This window comes from Euleptes europaea, chromosome 8 (assembly GCF_029931775.1).
Source record: "Euleptes europaea isolate rEulEur1 chromosome 8, rEulEur1.hap1, whole genome shotgun sequence".
Lineage (NCBI taxonomy): Eukaryota > Metazoa > Chordata > Lepidosauria > Squamata > Sphaerodactylidae > Euleptes > Euleptes europaea.
In genome coordinates this window covers 69624309-69642985 of record NC_079319.1, presented here as the reverse complement: position 1 = coordinate 69642985, position 18677 = coordinate 69624309, and the positions used below count along the sequence as shown (strand labels likewise).

General features: G+C 41.7%; 1 protein-coding gene across 1 annotated transcript in view; it reads left to right on the top strand.

Annotated features, from left to right (window-relative positions):
• The window catches only part of CARMIL1 (capping protein regulator and myosin 1 linker 1), a 170450-nt gene that overhangs the window by 104103 nt on the left and 47670 nt on the right, over positions 1-18677 (top strand). The window contains exons 18-22 of the mRNA XM_056854001.1: positions 1222-1303; positions 4258-4357; positions 4457-4511; positions 12770-12942; positions 14107-14175. Coding sequence (XP_056709979.1) covers positions 1222-1303; positions 4258-4357; positions 4457-4511; positions 12770-12942; positions 14107-14175 — 479 coding nt within the window. The remainder of the gene's footprint in view (positions 1-1221; positions 1304-4257; positions 4358-4456; positions 4512-12769; positions 12943-14106; positions 14176-18677) is intronic.

Here is an 18677-nt window from a genome sequence, read left to right as displayed (position 1 = left end):
CCCCTCTGTAATGGGTTTCCAGGCTCCAACTCAATGACTTCTCTGTTTAAATCATAAATAGAAAATTGTTTCCCATGACAGTCTCTACAAATGTATTCTATGGCAATGTGCTGAAATTTTTTTTAATCTTTGAGCATAACTTATTAGGATGTCATAAACCACAAGTGCACTTCTCCATCTATGATTTATGCTTACTGTTAGCAGTTCTGATTCAAACACACACATTCAGAATACTGTTGCGGATGATGTGACTGAACGCTTCTAATGTCAGAAACTCCCAGCCCAGCTAAAACTAGTATGTCTGGGAGAAGGGTTCTAGTTTTGCATTCTCTTGAATGCACTAGTTTTCTGTATGCAGCGAATGTTTCACATGAGAGAATCATTCAAGTTCGCAATCCCACCACCTGCATTCTAGGGTACTACAGTCCCTGAACAGCTACAGTACCACTGCTTTGTAGTAACTATCAGCTTGGTTTTGTAATGCAGCTAACTTGGCACTCATCCTTCCATCAATGTGATGGAATATTAGGGACTTTGTGCTACTACTTTCCTCTACTTTGGCATTCATTCATGCAAACTCTGTATTATTTTGTTGTGATGGAAGCCAACATGGTCAAAAACATTTGCTTCGCAACAGTACCAGCCTTGGGAATATCACAGTACACCTCAAGCCGGTATAATCCTGCTCATTCTCTTTTCTTGGTGTTTTTTTTTTTTACCTGGCACTCGGTCCAAGAGAAAACTGCATGGCAAACAGCCTAGCTACTGGTCTCTGTTAAGTCTGGAGAAGCTCAGGCAGCTGAAAAAATATTTATTATGATTGATAGTGAGCAACGGCTTAAAAACTGTTGCTGTTAAGTGGGTCTAGGACCTGGTCGCTGCCCACGTAGGAGAACAATGTGAGCCCCTTATAAGCTTTTAAAGGGAACAGCATGATGTAAATGTTGATGTTGTTATCTTAATAACTATTTGAATTAGGATTTTTAGCATATCATTAATGTAAACTCATTACAGTACGTGTTTTGTAACAGGAGAAATTAATCCCCGTTGGATAGGAGATTATTTAAGCAGCATTTTAAGTGTTGTGTTCAGGAAGATGCAGTATCTCACCTTTAGCCATACTGTAATTGCTGTTATTTGCAAACCCTGTGCTCTTTATTTGTATGTTCTCTCAATTCCCTTTGGGAGGAGAAAATATCTGACTTTTCTCCTTCCTTCTAGCTAAGATCAGGAGGGGCACAAGTCTTGGAAGGATGTATAGCCGAAATACACAATATCGCCAGCCTAGATATTTCAGACAATGGTAAGATGATCCAGATAATGTGTGTTCACCCCACTGAGTAAGGGATGAGACTGAATGATTCATAGTACAGTGCTGTTACTTTTACTCGAGAATAAGTTCAATCCTCATCGGACCGACAAGCAACAATAAAGAGGAAATGGACACTGAGAACTGTAATCCTAAAATAACTTGGGCATACATCCAGTAGAAATTTATGGGACTCATTTAGTAAATGTTAGTGTATATATGGGAGGCTGTAAAAATGTGGCACAAGGATGCATAAGAATATAGTTAAAGCAAATTCTTGGTCCTCCGCACGAAACAAAACCCGAAAGCTCAATTCTGATTCTATCAAATATTCTTTTTTGTTGTTGTTCAGACATAGATCAGACACTTAGAGCCCATTCCTGAAGGACGGGCAAAGCTCCTTAGGAGCCAGCGTGACCCCGCACAGGTGTAGGTGCCACCTTATCACAGAATAAGGTGGCACCTATGCCAGCGCAAGGGCAAACACGCCAGCATCTGCTGCCAATGCAGCCATGCCGGCAGGGCTTTCCTGGAAGGGAAAGCCTGTGCCGGTCTGTGTGTGTGTGGGGGGGGGGAGATGGAGCTGACTTTAGGCAGCTTCCATAGCCCTTTCACTCCAGGAACACCCCCTTGAGCAGCGGCGGGGCTGCACCATCTTTTTTGGCAGCGCAGCCTCACTGCTCGCTATAGGGCATTTTCCCCCTTTAAAAATTTCAATCTTTTATAAAGGGCTTTTTCTGCCTCTGCGGCGACCTGGAAGCCTCAGAGGAGGCAGTGTGGCTGAGCCGCTCCTGGCCATTGCGGATCCACCCCCTCCCCTTTCAGGCATGAGTGCCTCTGTTTGTTACTCATACTTACCAGATCACAGTTTTGCAATCACTCACTGACCTCAAAACAGGGCTAGTTTGGATTAATTCATTAGAGATTATATAAAATAAATTGGATTATGTGCAAGGATATTTTTGTATGCAGATCTGTTAAGAAAGCTAATGTGGAAGTTAGAATGTTGGACCAGTATCTGGGACATCCAGTTCTATAACTCCACTGTGCTGTAAAGCATGCATTGGTGGCTTTGTGTGAGTGTCTTTCTCTCAGCCTAACCTTCCTTACAGGGTTTTTGTGGGGATTAAATTGAGATGAGTACCCTGAGCTCTTTGGAGGAACAATGGGATAAAAGCATGCTAGATGGCTGATATATTGTGGTCCTAAATGTCAGAGGAATGAGAAAGCTCTCCATTATTTATCAATTGATTGATTTACCTCATTTATATCCCACCTTTCTCACTGAGACGCACAGTGGATGGCAAAATATAAACAATGATACAAGCAGACAGCGTAAAACATCCAAAAAACCAGTGTAGTAGAACTACAATTACACCCTTGGAAAACCAAAGCAGATAAACAAAAAAGAAAAACCTGCCTAAGGCTTGGCATACTATTTTGCAACACAAAATGAGTTGCAAAGACAGAAGACCAGCAGTAAAGCAAACACATTCCTTTTAAAAAGTGACCTCCTGAGTTGTTACATTATATTACAGTTCACTGCCACCCAAAAAATATCCTATTCTCAGCTGCTCTAGTGATGGCAGAACTATATACCATCCCCAAGCAGCTTACAAGTATTAGTATTTTTTTCTCTAGACATTGTAAAAGCAGCTCCAGGTGGTGTTTTCAGTGAGAAAATGGCAAGGTTGGAAAGACTGAAAAGAGCCAAGTAGTTTTACCTTGAAGGTCTTCTTGGACCGGGGTCCCCAACCTTTTTTTAGCCCATGGGCACCTTTGGAATTATAACACAGCATGGCAGGGGCCACCACAACATGGTTACCATAAAATGGCTGCCACAATTTACCTCGAGCCTCACCACAGTGGATGGAGATCGTTGCACTCTGGTGGCAGCTGCTGCCAAAGCAATATTTTTTAAAATCTACATGGCCAATCAAATCTCCAGTGGCCTGTCAGTGGCCACCTGGCCCTGCCCACTTTCTAAAAACAGTTGGTGGGCACTAGAAAAAGGTGTTGCCAGGTGTCATGGCACCCATGGACACCACATTGGGGACTCCTGACTTAGACCTTACAGGTATATTAGGGTTGCCAGGTCCCTCTTTGCCACCAGCGGGAGGTTTTTAGGGCAGAGCCTGAGGAGAACAGGGTTTGGGGTGTCAGCATATGTTTATGCTCAGCTAGTCTGCAGCTTGTTAGACAGATCATTCTGATCAGATTGACAGCTGGATCATGTGATTATGCTGGTCTGAACTGGTTTGTACAGCCAGCAATGGGGATTTCCAGAATGACTCATCTTCATGTAAAATGTGATTGGTCATAAATGTATATATAAGTCCAGACATTGTCTGTTTGGCAAAGCTGTTGATAGGCGAAGCACTTTGACATTCTGAACAGTGAATGCTAACTGCAAATGGACTGTGTAAATATTGTAAATAATTGTACATAGCAGAACTGCGTGGAGTGAAATTGCTACCAGGTGAACTCCTGCATTCCAGCCCAAGCTGTGCGTGTCATGGGGAGGGGAAGGGCTTCAACGCCATAGAGTCCAGTTGCCATAGTGGCCATTTTCTCCAGGGGAACTGATCTCTATCAGCTTTAATAGCAGGAGATATGCAGCTACTACCTGGAGGTTGGCAACCCTAAGGTATATGCAGGTATACAAAAAGCATCTTAAAGAGGTGGGTGGGAGAAGTAGAAGATTAAGTATTACCTGTTCCCCTCTAAAATGCCTGGTCCCAAAGGGTTTTGGTAGATGGGTATGCATGTTTCATGTAAATCCTTTCTTGAGAAAATGGAGGTTAAATCTCTTAACAGTATATGTTAATTAAGGAATAGATTATAATGATTTGTTATGGAATTGCATGTCTTGGTTGATTGAAACTCTTCTGGTAACATATGTTTATTGAGATTATTTTAATTTATGAATTTAATCTGACTACTCACAGGCCTAGAATCTGACCTTTCAACCCTGATAGTCTGGCTTAGTAAAAATCGATCAATACGACACTTGGCATTGGGCAAAAATTTCAACAACATGAAATCCAAGTAAGGGTTTGATTTATTTGGGATTTTTTTTTTAAGAACAAAAAGTCAGTGATTAAAACTGCTAATTTTCCCTTCCATCTTTCTTGTTGCCTCCTGCAGAAATCTGGCCCCTGTTCTTGATAATTTGGTACAAATGATTCAAGACGAAGAATCAGTGAGTAGTGTTCTCTCCATTACTTTAATGTCTTCTAAGCATCGTCATCCCTCATGTCAGTTCTGTTTTTAGATTTCTAATTGGTTCTACAACTCTAATTCCGTTGTATTGTTTATTGAATACCCTATCCTGTCACTTGTATTGACTCACTCTGTGTAATGCTCCTTAAGTCCAAGTGAGAAAGGCGGACTATAGATTATGTAAATAAGTAAATAAATAATAAGGTATCCTAAACTTCTCACTCACGTGTTCATATTATTCAAGTTTATCACTTAAGTTTTATAGGACAAATAATAAGCAGCACAATGTAAAATAATTCACTGATTTGAAACTATTGAACTGATACACAATTTTTCAGCTTTTCAACTGCTTCTGTTACATGTGAGGATTAAATCTCATTTGCACATTTCTATTAATATATTAAGGTTGCTCTGAGGTGTTTGTGTCTTTTTTAACTATGTCGTTTTGTGAGAGGAAAACGTTTGTGAGAGCACCCTTGCGTACGGAAAAGCTAGTAGTGGACATGCATATGATTTATTCATATACAACATTCACAACTCAGAGACAGTGTGGTTAAAAATAGTTTTGAGCCTATACCGATGAAATAGGCCCTGAACTCTTAATCATAAGCAACAATGATATTGGAATAATGCATAATAGTATAAGAATAATTCTGCCAAGTCTTATTTCCAACTGTATACCTGTTAATCTCTATATTCTTTGGGTTTGTAAGCAAAAGCCAGATCTACACTCCCTACCTAATGCTGGAACAAAGCATAAAACATGTCTATTTTTAAAAGAATAGATATCTGGTTTCATAGGCTGTGATCAACAGATCCTCTCTCACATCTGCCCAAACAGATGGTTCTTATTGTTGCTTGTGAGAGTGCTGTTCACCTGCTAGGGGTAAAGGAAATATGCTTAAATATGCTTTCTCTCCTCTAAGTTGTTCTAGGTGATTCACAGCAGCAGGTAGCATGTCCAGAAAGCAGTTCAGAGTATAACTAAAGCAGAAATTGATGCAATTTTTACACAAGACCATCTGCAGTGGTGTAATATTTTTTGCACACAGAAACATGTACCAAAGGTGTCATGTTAAGAGGTCTTTAAAGCTTTGAGTGGCATAAATTGGTGTAGGGTATTGAATCTATTCATTCTTTTAAAAAATTCATTACTGAGTCATGGCTAGGGATGCCAGCCTCCAGGTGGGACCTGGGGATCCCCCAGAATTACAGCTCATCTCTAGACTACAGAGATCAGTTCCCCTGGAGAAAATTGATGCTGTGGAGGGTGGACTCTATGGCATTGTACCCCATTGAGGCCCCTCTCCTCCCCAGGCTCCATCCCCAAATCTCCAGGAGTTTCCCAACCTGGATCTGGCAACCCTACCCCCCATCTCCCTTCTGGTGGCTAGGGGGGACCTGGCAATTCTAGTCATGGCTGGTGCTCCTCACTTCTGTGAGGCTAGAAGCCATTTGTTCTGTTGTTAAAAGTAGGAAAAAATACTGTGGCAACTCATATGTCAAAGGAAGGGCTCAGCTGGAAGATGAGGTGTACCGTCCCAACTCGTTGCAGACGTAAGACACATTTACTGCACTTATGCTGATCTCCACCCCTAGAAATCCAGGGTTAACATATTCAAGGGACTTCTTGCTCAAGGGCAGTTGCTATGTCTTAAAAGTAGGTGGGTTTCTCTTCCCACTGCTGCCTTTGGCATTACTGCACCTATAATCAGGGTAAACACTTTGTTGAGGGAGATGCCTGGGTGAAGAGTGGAGTCATCATTTTTAAGAAATGACTGTGTGGGAAGCAAGGCTATTAGTATTGTGGTGGTGGAGCAGTCTAGTTAGAACAGCAGGTATGACCATTTATAAAAGATGGACAAAATGTATGCAACTTTGTTAAAAGTAGGAAAGTCAGGATGGTGTAGTGGTTAAGGGCGGTGGTTTGGAGTGGTGGACTCTGATCTGGAGAACCAGGTTTGATTCCCCACTCCTCCACATGAGCAGTGGAGGTTAATCTGGTGAACTGCATTGGTTTCCCCGCTCCTCCACACCCAGCTGGGTGACTATGGGCTAGTCACACTCTCTCAGCCTCACCTACCTCACAAGGTATCTGTTGTGAGGAGGGGATGGGAAGGTGACTGTAAGCAGTTTGATTCTTCCTTAAGTGGTGGAGAAAGTCGGCATATAAAAACCAACTCTTCTTCTTCATGAGCAATTTTGTATAAATAATGGTTGTCTCATTTTGTACAGATTCATTTTTTATTCCAAACTCCTGTGTTCTGCTGATCTGAGTATTTTAGAAGGTAGAGCTTTGTGCTGGAATCCTATTACAGAGCATGAAGCACCTCAATTAAATTTTTGCCACCATTCCCAAGTTCCGCACTAATGTGAAGTTAATTCCTTCCAAATTATGTGGTGAATAGAGCTGGGGATGCATTAGAAGATTAGACAAATTAATATAGCAATTTGATAGCTGTCATTTTAATCTAAAGTGGTTACATTTCTTTGTCAGAGGGGGACTTTCCAATTATGCATTCTCATGGTTCTGCTTTCCTAGTTTTTATAATGTCCTCTTCTAGCATAATGTCACCCCCTCTGGGTTTTCAGTCTCGCACATGAAATGTATATGTTTAAAAAGACGCAGTAATCTTTTAAAGTAAAGGATGCTTTAAGATGAAGACAGAAACATTCGAAAGCATGATGGAAAGGGTCTGAACGCCCACACCCTGGCTTTTGTGTGAGAGCAAAGGGTAGTTGCCCAAATGACTTCCTACCACTTTTAAAATGTCTGTCTTCTCCTTTAAGCATGGTGGACAGGTTCAAAAAGCTATGTGACACTTCCACACATGCAGTACACTTTCTGATACAGAGTTTAGATGCTTTCAGGGCTAATTTTATGGAAGGACTGTGGCTCAGTGGTAGAGCATCTGCTTGGCATACAGAAGGTCCCAGGTTCAATCCCCGGCATCTCCAGTTAAAGGGTCTAGGCAAGTGTGTGTGTACAGTGCCGTCAAGTCGCAGCCAACTTATGGCGACCCCTTTATTGGGGTTTTCATGGCAAGAGACTAACAGAGGTGGTTTGCCACTGCCTTCCTCTGCACAGCAACCCTGGTATTCCTTGGTAGTCTCCCATCCAAATACTAACCAGGGCTGACCCTGCTTAGCTTCTGAGATCTGACGAGATCAGGCTAGCCTGGGCCATCCAGGTCAGGGCCTAGGCAAGTAGGTGATGTGAAAGACCCCTGCCTGAGACCTTGGAGAGCCGCTGCCGGTCTGAGTAGACCATACTGACTTTGATGGACCAAGGTTCTGATTCAGTATAAGGCAGCTTCATGTATACATGTACATTCTTGAGTCCTGTAATCCATCTGAGATGGATTTTCAGGGGATGAAGTCAAGTCACTTGTCTGGGAATATTTAACAGGGCAGCCAATTAGAGTAGGTACTGTCCATCTCTTTCCGTAGACTTGAGCCACAAGATTATATTCTAGCACTGAGTGTAGATCTTTTATCTATGGAAAATATTTGGCAAGAAAAGTCTCCTCCTTCTGTAATAGTTGTGGGCTTACTGTGAAGGGAAAGAAGTGCTTGTTGGTTTTTTCTTCTTGCTAAATGGGATGTTGTGGTGGTTAGAAATACCTATTACAATGCATCTATGCTAATTATTGGGCTGCATCCTGTGGTGCCATTCTAACAGCATAATAGCAGTTGTACTGATGTAACAGCACTAGTGTTGGTGGTGGACACAGGGCGATTGCGACCAATTTCTTCCTTAAACTGTAGATCCCAACTTTGCCTACAAGGCTGTGTTTTAGGATCTCTTGAACCCCAGGAGCAGAATTTTAGGGGTCTTGGCTGCAGCAGGAGTAGGAAAGTGGGGAAAGCCCTACTCCATAGGCTCCAACCCACTGTATTACTTAGGATTTAACCTAACTGTAGGTAGTTGGCGCCCTGACCTGGATGGCCCAGGCTAGTCAGATCTCGGAAGCTAAGCAGGGTCAACTCTGGTTAGTTTCTGGTTGGGAGACCACCAAGGAATACCAGGGTTGCTGTGCAGAGGAAGGCAGTGGCAAACTACCTCTCTGAGTCTATTGCCTTGAAAAACCCATAAGGGGTCTCCATAAGTCAGCTGCAACTTAACGCGCTTTACACACACACACATAGTTAATAGTTCATGAAATATAAGAATGTAAAGCAATGACCGTATAGAAACTAGTGACTGTGTGTAGCATTTAAAAAATACAACACTATACAGTTGGCAGATAATGCCCAGCGTGCTGTGATGGTTAATACACACTGAGAAACAGTCCTTTGTTTTCCCATTTTTAATCCATTCTCACCACCTCCATAGTACATTTGTATAAAACATAGTTGTAAATCTAGACCAAAAAGTTGATCAATTATGCTTATGCACACACCCCTCTACCTGTATAAATACTTGGAAGCGTACAAGGTAGGATGTTTGTTTATTTATTATTTTATTACGTTTATACCCCGCCCTCCCCAAACTGGGCAAGACTCAGGGCAGCTTTCGACAATGATTTACAATACAATTTCAATATAAATATCAAATCAAAACATTAAATTTCAAACCATTATTTCCAGTACCTACATATAACAGGTTTGAACAGAGGTCCCAAGCCTGGTTTCCACTCTCTCCGTGCTCTTTCCATTGCTTAAGGCAGCCCTCAGCTCCGGAGTGTGTTCCTCCAGTGGTAGGAACTTCTGCTTGTGCATGATCAGTGTCTTTCAATGAGCTGAAAAGTGCCTTCTCATTTCCTACATCTTGGCAGGATGCACATATATCGCTATTACCAAAAGAAGGTACTGATCCATATCTCCCTCAGGTGTATAGACCAATTTCTTTATTGAATGTGGACTATAAACTATTTGTCTCTATCTTAACCAAAATACTTCAAAGGTGCATCACCAAATTGGTGCACCCAGACCAAACTGGGTTTATACCTAAAAGACTTATGAAAGACAACGTAAGACTGTGGTTCTCAGCGCAATTAAACATATTAAATCAAAATAGCTGAAGGAGGCCATGATTTTCCTTGATGCAGAGAAGGCATTTGACAACGTTTCCTGGGGTTTCATCTCAAAGACACTAGAGCAAATGGGCTGTGGAGGCACCTTTCTCAAAATTTACAACACAATATATTCAACCCAGAAGGCACGGCTCTTAGTCAATGGCTGCTTGTCACCAGAACTTGACATTACAGAAGGCACCAGACAAGGCTGTCCACTTTCACCGTTGTTATTTAACTTATCAATGGAGGTCTTAGCGAACTATATCAGAACCGATCCAAATATTAGGGGACTCAATTTTGGGAAAGAAGAACACAAGATTAAAAGTTATGCGGACGATGTACTAATTTGTCAAAACCCAAAGGATACTCTCCCATTTGTTCAACACCATATCATGGAATTCACAAAGTATTTGGGCTATAAACTAAACAAAGCAAAGACAAAGATAATGACATTCAACATTTCAGAAAAGGATGAAATATATGTCAGAGAAATTATAGGATACCAAACAACAAAAGATCCACTTAAGTATTTAGGCATCAATATATTGTCACAAAACAAGACACTTTTCAAAATGAACTATGTTAGAGTTTGGGGAAAAGATCTAAATCTATGGACAAAGATGAACATTTCCTGGCTAGGAAGAATATCTACAATAAAGATTAATGTTCTTCCAAGGCTAAACTTACTATTCCAATTCCTACCAGTAAACATACCCAATAAAACAATAGATAGCTGGCAGAGACAAATAAATCATTTTGTTTGGGATGGGAAGAAGCCAAGAGTCAGATTTAAAGTACTACAAGATGATAAGAAAAGAGGTGGTTTAGCATTACCGAATTTCAAATTATATTACCTGTCGCCTGTCTGACATGGATTGTAGACTGGATTAAACATCCCAAGATTAGAAATATCACACTAGAAAGAGCAGATCTCTCGCAAGGCTTTCACAGAGTCTTATGGAACCCTAAGAGCCCGTTGCAACCAGGTAAAAACTCCGAAGACTGCAACATTAAGCCGGCGATCTTAAAAGTCTGGAAGAGATATTAAAAGAGAATCAGCCCCTTTCCACCATCTTTAATGTCACCAACTGAAGCATATCACAAGGATACTGCACTGAGAAATGAACCACCTCTAACATACTGTGATATGGTAGACTCTACCGGAGAGATTAAATGCTTATCAGTACTCCAAGACAAGTTTAGAAATATGAATTGGTTGACACCTCTCCAACTGAAAGCTAACATAAAAAGAGACTGTCTGAAGTCCGGGACGTTCTGACAGCTAACGGAATTTGAAACAATAGTAACTAAAGGTGATGACCATCTACTAGGAAAAATCTATAGACTATTATTGAAATATGACTCAGAAGCAGAACAAGTCAAGATAAGTATGATCAAATGGATGCAAAACTTTGGTGAGATGGTCACGATGGAAACATGGGAAAAGCTTTGCACCCATGAACTGAAATATACCGTAAGCCAAGAAGTGAAAGAAAACTGGTACAAGACGTTCTATAGATGGTACATTACGCCCAATATGAGCTCTAAGATGGTTCGTTTGAAGGGAAAGAAAGGGGCATGTTGGAAATGTCATGAGACAGATGGTTCTTACTTTCATGTTTGGTGGACCTGCCCGAAGTTGCAAATGTACTGGAAGAAGATCCAACATGAAATGCAAAACATGTGCAAGCTAAAAATAAAACTGGATCTGAAATACTTTTTATTAAGTATAACGCCTACTGACCTACCTACGAAACTTAAAGACTTGTTCAAATATGCCACAACGGCTGCGAGAGTTGTCTTGGCCAGAACCTGGAAACAAACGTCCTTACCCAACACAGAAGAATGAAAAGATAAGACCCTGGAATACGCAAATATGGCCAAAATGACCTTTATAACAAATCTCACCGACAACTAATCTGTGGAGAAGTTTAACGAGAAATGGCAGCCACTTTATACTTATATATTAACTAATCCATGGATAAACATAACATAATGTAAGAAAACGAACACAAGAAAATCAGTTCATAGAACTAACCATATGAAAGCGTATCTGAACAACAATGCTTGTCTATTGTAGTAAATGTTTACCCATTGTAGTATGAATCTTTAAAATGTTTTTGAATGTATTAGACCGATAAGACTACACATCTACTGCAGATGGATTGCCCCTATCCCCTCCCTTTTTTCATTTTTTATTCTATATATTCATAATAAAATAATAAAAATGAGCTGAAAAGTGCCAAACACTAGAGCAGGAGTGGGGAACGTCAGGCCCTGGGCCGTTTAAGGCCTGCGAAATCATTTGGTCTGGCCGTGGGTCCTGGCAAATCTGTAGCTCAGAAGGATCTAAGAATGGTGATCCGCCCCCTTCCCGCAGCAAGGAATAGCCTCTATTCAAGGCAGATGTGAGTTTGTTTTGACAAGAAAAGGAACTTTTTTTCTTCCTTGCAGAAGAGTCGTTAGCTATGGAGCTGCTAGGACCGCCCAAGAAACTGTGTTAACCCTTTCCCACCTGGGCCATGGAAAAATGTATTCCCTCTGTACTACAAGAGGGCTGGGGACTGAAGTGGCGACAATGGAGGGGTTAAAGGAGGCAGGGGCAGAATGCACGGGGGGGGGGGGTGAGTTCTTAGCCAGTGTGTCCTCATTTCATCCCTGCAGGCGGAGGTAGCAGGAGCCGGCTGTAGAATCCGGCCCTGACCATGCGAAGCAGAAGCAACTGCGGCGTGTGGCTGGACTGCTATGTCCGGCTGGTGCAACAGACCATCCTGTGCCACTGGGTTGGATGCCTGCCTGCATTGGGGGGGTCATCTGGGGCAGCTGCCTGCTTGGAGCTTGGTTGGCCAATTTTTAAGTTGATAATTTTGTATGGCCCGCAAATGATGTTATAAATATCCAAATGGCCCTTGGCGGAAAAAAGGTTCCCCACCCCTGCACTAGAGGAATGCAGTCTGTAGCACAGGACTACTTCTGCAACAGATGAAAAGTTGTAAACCAAAAGAAGGCTCAGGATCCTAGTCAGCAGAACTAATAAAATATTTAGCATCATTCCTAGCTAGCCAGTTCACACAATTTCAAAGAAGCCTTTGAACCTTCTGTTTGATGCTGCCCTGTTTCAAAGCCATATTGTTGATTGATCTGTGGTCTTAAAAAAGAGCATTTAAGACTAATCCAAGTGGAATGTGCTGATAGTGTCCATTGTTTCTATACTCCTCAGCCCTTGCAGTCACTGTCTCTAGCAGATTCCAAGCTGAAGACAGAGGTTACTATCATTATCAATGCACTGGGAAGCAATACATCTCTGACAAAAGTGGATATTAGTGGAAATGGAATGGGCGATATGGGAGCAAAGATGCTAGCGAAGGCTCTTCAGATAAACACCAAACTCAGGTATGGATTTGCATTTTAAGCATAACATCTTGGTTAGCTTCAACATTGTGTGTGGTGTCTTATGCACTATCCCTTGATTCTTCCCGGCAACAAATGATATGTAAGAGACATGTGAACCAGCTATTTTGTTTTAACTGACAAACAGCATCAGAAGTTGTGATTAGGAATGGATGAGTAATGGGAGAAGGATGTTTTGTTTTGTTTTCCTTCCTGATGCCTTACTGCTCTAAAGTGCCCACTCTCAGCTGTAGGGGAAACAATTTTGAGGTCCTTTGGGATGGGCAATGTTGAGTGGACAAATGGCAGTAGGAAGAAGGGTTAAATGATCTCTCCCAGGTGGGATCCTCCTATGAGTTTGTTCCATATTTCAGATTTGGACTTCAGGGTCACTTAGAGTTGCCAGCTCTAGGTAGGGAAACTTCTGGAGATTTGGGGGTGGAGCCTGGGGAGGACAGGGACCTTGGTGGGGTACAATGCCATAGAATGCATCCTCCAAAGCATCCATTTTCTCCAGGGGAACTGATCTCTGTAGTCTGGAGATGAGCTGTCATTCCGAGGGATCCCCAGGTCCCATGCGGAGGCTAGCATCCATAGGGTACAGAAGTCATTTCGACATGCTTACATTTTTCCTTTAGGCAAAGGGACCAATGTTCTCTCCCTAGAATACGTTCTGAAATTTTAAATGTAAATTACAGGTTGCTTACATAATGCTCTGGAAATATTTTAGATATATATTTCGGATTCTCATTTTGGGAGAAACATAAACTGACTTAAGTGCTATTCCACTTGTGCAACACCTAGCGTGTTCTTCCCTGTATATTATAGTACCCAGAAATTGGTTGCACAAGAACTTGAGCAAGTGAAAACGTAATTAGTATAACTTAGTGCAAGCAGCTACCGCAGTCTTTTTGTTGTGTTTCGACTCATGCAAGAGTTCTAATACAAGCAGAAATTTAGCATTGGATCCAGCCTATGATTGTTTACGTAATGCATATCCCTGTTGTTACATTTTGCTCACAGAATTCATTGTGCTGGTATTTTACTTGTTAATTCTGTCATTTCTGAAATAAAGATCTGCTCAGTTTTAAATGATAAAATTGTGTTCTGACAGGTTAGTGTTCAGCTTGTACTTAGTGACTTATGTAATTTATGATTTTCCAACAGAACTGTTATATGGGACAAGAATAATATCACTGCACAGGGCTTCCAGGATATAGCAGTGGCATTAGAAAAGTAAGTTCTCTACAGTTGTCTGTCGTAATCTACATCAAATTGTCTAGATTTGTATAAAAGTTGCTTTTGTTAGCATATAACTTGGTAAATATATATACTGTCATTATCCTTTGCACCCCACCATGGGTATTTAATTCCTTAGACTCTGGTTATTTAAAATAAAAAAGAACCTCATGGTGCCTCAGTCATAAACTAATGCTAGCATAAAACTTGTAATTGTGGACTAGAGTCCACTTCATGAGATACAGGTAGGGGGTTCTCACTAGGTAGGCATACATGTGTATACACATTCAAAAGTTACAAAGAAAAAGAGTTATAAACAGCAGGAAGTACAGGGGAGATTTACAGCCCATTCCTGAAAATACAGCGTGCGGAGTCGGCAGGGAAGAGGCGCAGTGGCGCCTCATCCTAAGCCAAATCGCGACTTTATTTTGGTTTAACTGGGGCCTTTCACCCCATAGAGAACAGCGAGGCTGCGCCTGCTAAAAAGCAGGTGCAGCACCGCCATTCCCACCGCCGGCATAACTGGCCGAACGGGGATAGGAAGTCGCCTAACCGGCAGCTCCTCCCCCCGGCCCACCCTGGAACGCCCCCCTGCGCCAGCACGACCTCTCTACGCCATGGCCTGCGCCTTGGAAAGGCCATGATGGTGGAGGGGCGCGGTGTGGCTCCGTGGCACTTGGGCGCCAGCGGAGCCACCCTCCCTGCCAGTGTACGTGCGTGTAAGCGCGTCATTACACGCACTTACACTTGTGGTAAAGTCACGCTGCCTCATAAGGACTTTTAGCCCATTTTTTCAGGAATGGGCTGTAAGTAATGCAGAATTCAAATATAATCAATAAGAATGCAGAGGCCATTCGTAAATGGCTGATGGTAACATCATTTCCCTAGTTTTGCTAAGCTGATTAATACTTATAGTGGCTAAGAAATTGCAGGTCCTTGCAACATCTTTGTGAAATGATGTCAGATCTTCTTGATGAATACTAATTCAGCAGTTTCACACTGGTGTCTCAGAGGTGTTGCTGAGGAACTGTGACTTAGATTCGCAAAATAGTGAAAATTTTGTGTGTATGTGTGTGTATGTTCATTATATATAGTAAGGGCCCTCTGCATTCACCTAGTTCTGTAAAGCTTATTCTAAAAGTAAAACTTGTTTGCCATTAAGAGTACTACAAGTCTCCTGTTTGTTTTTGGCTGTCCCTCCAAAATGATTATTTAAATTTTCAGTTTCTGTGTATAATTAAGGTTCTTACACTTGTTTTCTTAAATCTTCAATTAATTTGTCTTTTAATCCAATTAGTTACATTTAAATGCAATATTACGTATTGTAAAAGCTTGATGGAGCTTTTTTGAATCTTGAAATCATGGGTAGTTTGACCTAGATTTCAACTGAACAACGTTGGGACATGTATGTTTCCCTTGTGGTCACCCCGCTGACTGCTCTGGTGCTTCGTTTTGTTCCATCAAATTTGACACACAAGGTAAAATCCAGTGCATCTTTATGCTGTATTGTAGCATGTCCTGTGAGGATCCCATATTTTTTTGTACGTTGTCCGATATAGAGATTGGTGTAAAGGGGGAGAGACAGTGAACTCTCTTGAAACCTTTGGTTGTCTGATTTACCAATTTTAAATCAGTCACTGCTTGGAGCTCTGTTTTATTCAAAGTTCATTGTTCAGCCATTTAGCACAACTGCTTAATGCTGAAACACGATGACAATAGTGAAGTTAGTGAAAAATAGCACTAAGGTCTTATAGGCAACTTTTGGAGAAATAACCCTTTTACATGCCAACGGTGCTCAGTTTGCTGACAGAAATAGTCTCAGCAGGGAAAAAGAGCAATTCAACATCCTGCCTATAATCTGTATTTTTCCTTCTGTCTGCCAAGATAAATGAAAAAGGGGCTTCTTCTAAGACTGAGAATGAAAGTATGTGACAGAAAACGGAAATGTTGATGCGAATACAGTGACTGTAATTTTCTAAGGGTGACAACGTATTTACTTAGCATGGAAGCTCAGGTCATCTGCTGTCTACTTCAATATTCAAAAAAGCAGAGATGGTATTGGAGTCCAAGCCATGATAACAAAAGCTCTAAATGTGGAGGATAGCCTTTTCTGTCACCATTGGATAAGGAAAGGAATTGTCCTTTACCCAAATCTATTTCAAACAGTATCGGAAACATTGTGTCTTGACAAATAATCTAACAGCTCTTCCATCCTCAAATTTTGTGGGTTAGAAAATTATTATAGATAAATTCTGCCTCCTGTAAAATCTGCCGTTCCTGGCGACAAGAAAAGTAATTAACAATAGCCGCTTCATTTTAGCCACATGGAAATGTCTGAAAATAGCATTTTGAGGGGGTCCCCCCCAGTTTGGCACATGATATTTGTATATTTGCTACAGAAATCTGTAGCCCATTATGAAGAATAGCACAGAGTGGTGCATTCTCCCATCTTAATTACTTTGGTTCAATAGGGAGTGATTTATTGACAGTTGCGCTGCAGGACTGAAAATGCAAAGTCTAGCATCTGGATGACATGATGCTGAGAAATCCAATTGTGCATTATGATTATAGCAATTTTCAGAACACTCTTTCAAGGAGCGCTAAAGACTATGCGGGTGGTGGGGGTGGGAAACAAACCCAGTACGTGGCCTCTAAAAAACTAAGTATCGTCCTGGAGACAAAGGATGCAAGCATACTAATAAAGATTGTGCCAGTTAAAAATATGTCAGTGTGCAGCACAGAATAGGGCTGAGGCTCCCTGAGTTGATGACATTTGGGTTGATAATATTAATTGTTGCTTAAGAAAAAAGAATGTCTTTGCCAGTACATTCTACTAAAGGTAATAGAGTCTGCAAATCACATAAGTACAGGCTTATACCCTGTTGAAATCAGTGAAGCCAAGTTAAGTAGTTTATTGTCCCCATCCCAAAATGTTATATTACAAAACTCAGCTGGTGGGTTATATTGTTATTATACCCATGAAGCTGCTTTATACTGAGTTGAACCACTGGTCTATCAAAGTCAGTGCTGTCTCACACCCCTGGTATTCCTTGGAGTCTCCCATCCAAATACTTGCCAGGGTCAGGGCTGAGAGTGTGTGACTGGCCCAAGGTCACCCACCCAGCTTCCATGGCAGAGTGGAGATTCAAACCTGCATTTCCCAGATCCTAGTCTGACATTTTAACCAGCGTGGAGCCAGCGTGGTGTAGTGGTTAAGAGCGGTGGTTTGGAGCGGTGGGCTGTAATCTGGGAGAACCGGGTTTGATTTCCCACTCCTCCACATGAGCGGCGGATGCTAATCTGGTGAACTGGATTGGTTTCCCCACTCCTCCACATGAAGCCAGCTGGGTGACCTTGGGCTAGTCACAGCTCTCTTAGCTCTCTCAGCCCCACCTACCTCACAGGGTATCTGTTGTGGGGAAGGGAAGGTGATTGTAAGCTGGTTTGATTCTTCCTTAAGTGGTGGAGAAAGTCAGCATATAAAAACCAACTCTTCTCCTCCTCCTCCTCCTCCTCCTCCTCCTCTTCCTCCTCCTCCTTCACCACCACCACACTGGCTCTCAAAGTATTCATAGAAGGGTCTAATTAATGTTCAGAAGGGTTGCTTAGAACATGTGTGTAAACCCTTTAACATTTCAAAAGTGCTTTATAAATGCAGCTGTTTCTTAAAGAGTATTACACTCAACAGGGGATTTAACCCGTCTGCATTGGATTCTTCTGTCTTATTTTAAAGTTCAGCTGTGAAAGGTATTAGTTATAGACCTCTGTAAATCTACCCCACTGTACAAAGTCTACATATGCAAGACAAGATGTGCTTGAAAATAGGAAATGCATCTTGTACCATGTGCGCACGCTAAAATTTTGTTAGTTGAAAACTGAGAAACAGCCCGACAACAGTGCTAAATAAAAGACCAGCACCTTTAGTAGAAATTTTGTACTTCTGGACTCTTATTTTACAAACTTTCAGAATAGTCTCTACCGGTATAAAGCCAGACCCTGAAATATTCACGCACACATCCACATGCTTCTTTTAAAGGAAAAGCCAGCAGAGTATCTCAACAGGCTGTTCTTCAGAAACAGCACAGTAGGTATGACCCTGTTATTCCGGGTGGATTCTGCGAAGGCGTGTCAGTTTTGCTGAAGAAGGGGGTACAGTTCTGTGAAGTTCTGAGTGAAGTCTGTGGGAAACAACAATGAACCAGTCCCCCTTGAAGCACCGGCATCTATCAGTTTGAGCAACACAGTACTGGGTTTTTGGTTTTGTGCAAAAGGTTGGCAAAATACCTAATGCAGTAACTTGAGACATTGAAATCGTAACCTTGAAGCTCTTGCATCAGAAGGACCTAATTTGGCTTACTTGGCCTAAAAGTGATGATTGCAAGAATGCTTGCAGTTCAACTGCATATTGCTGGGTTTTTAAAAAGCAACACAAATGAATAAGCATGGGCATTTTAACTTTGTTTACTTCATTTATACCCCACTTCCCCCCCCTTGGGGAC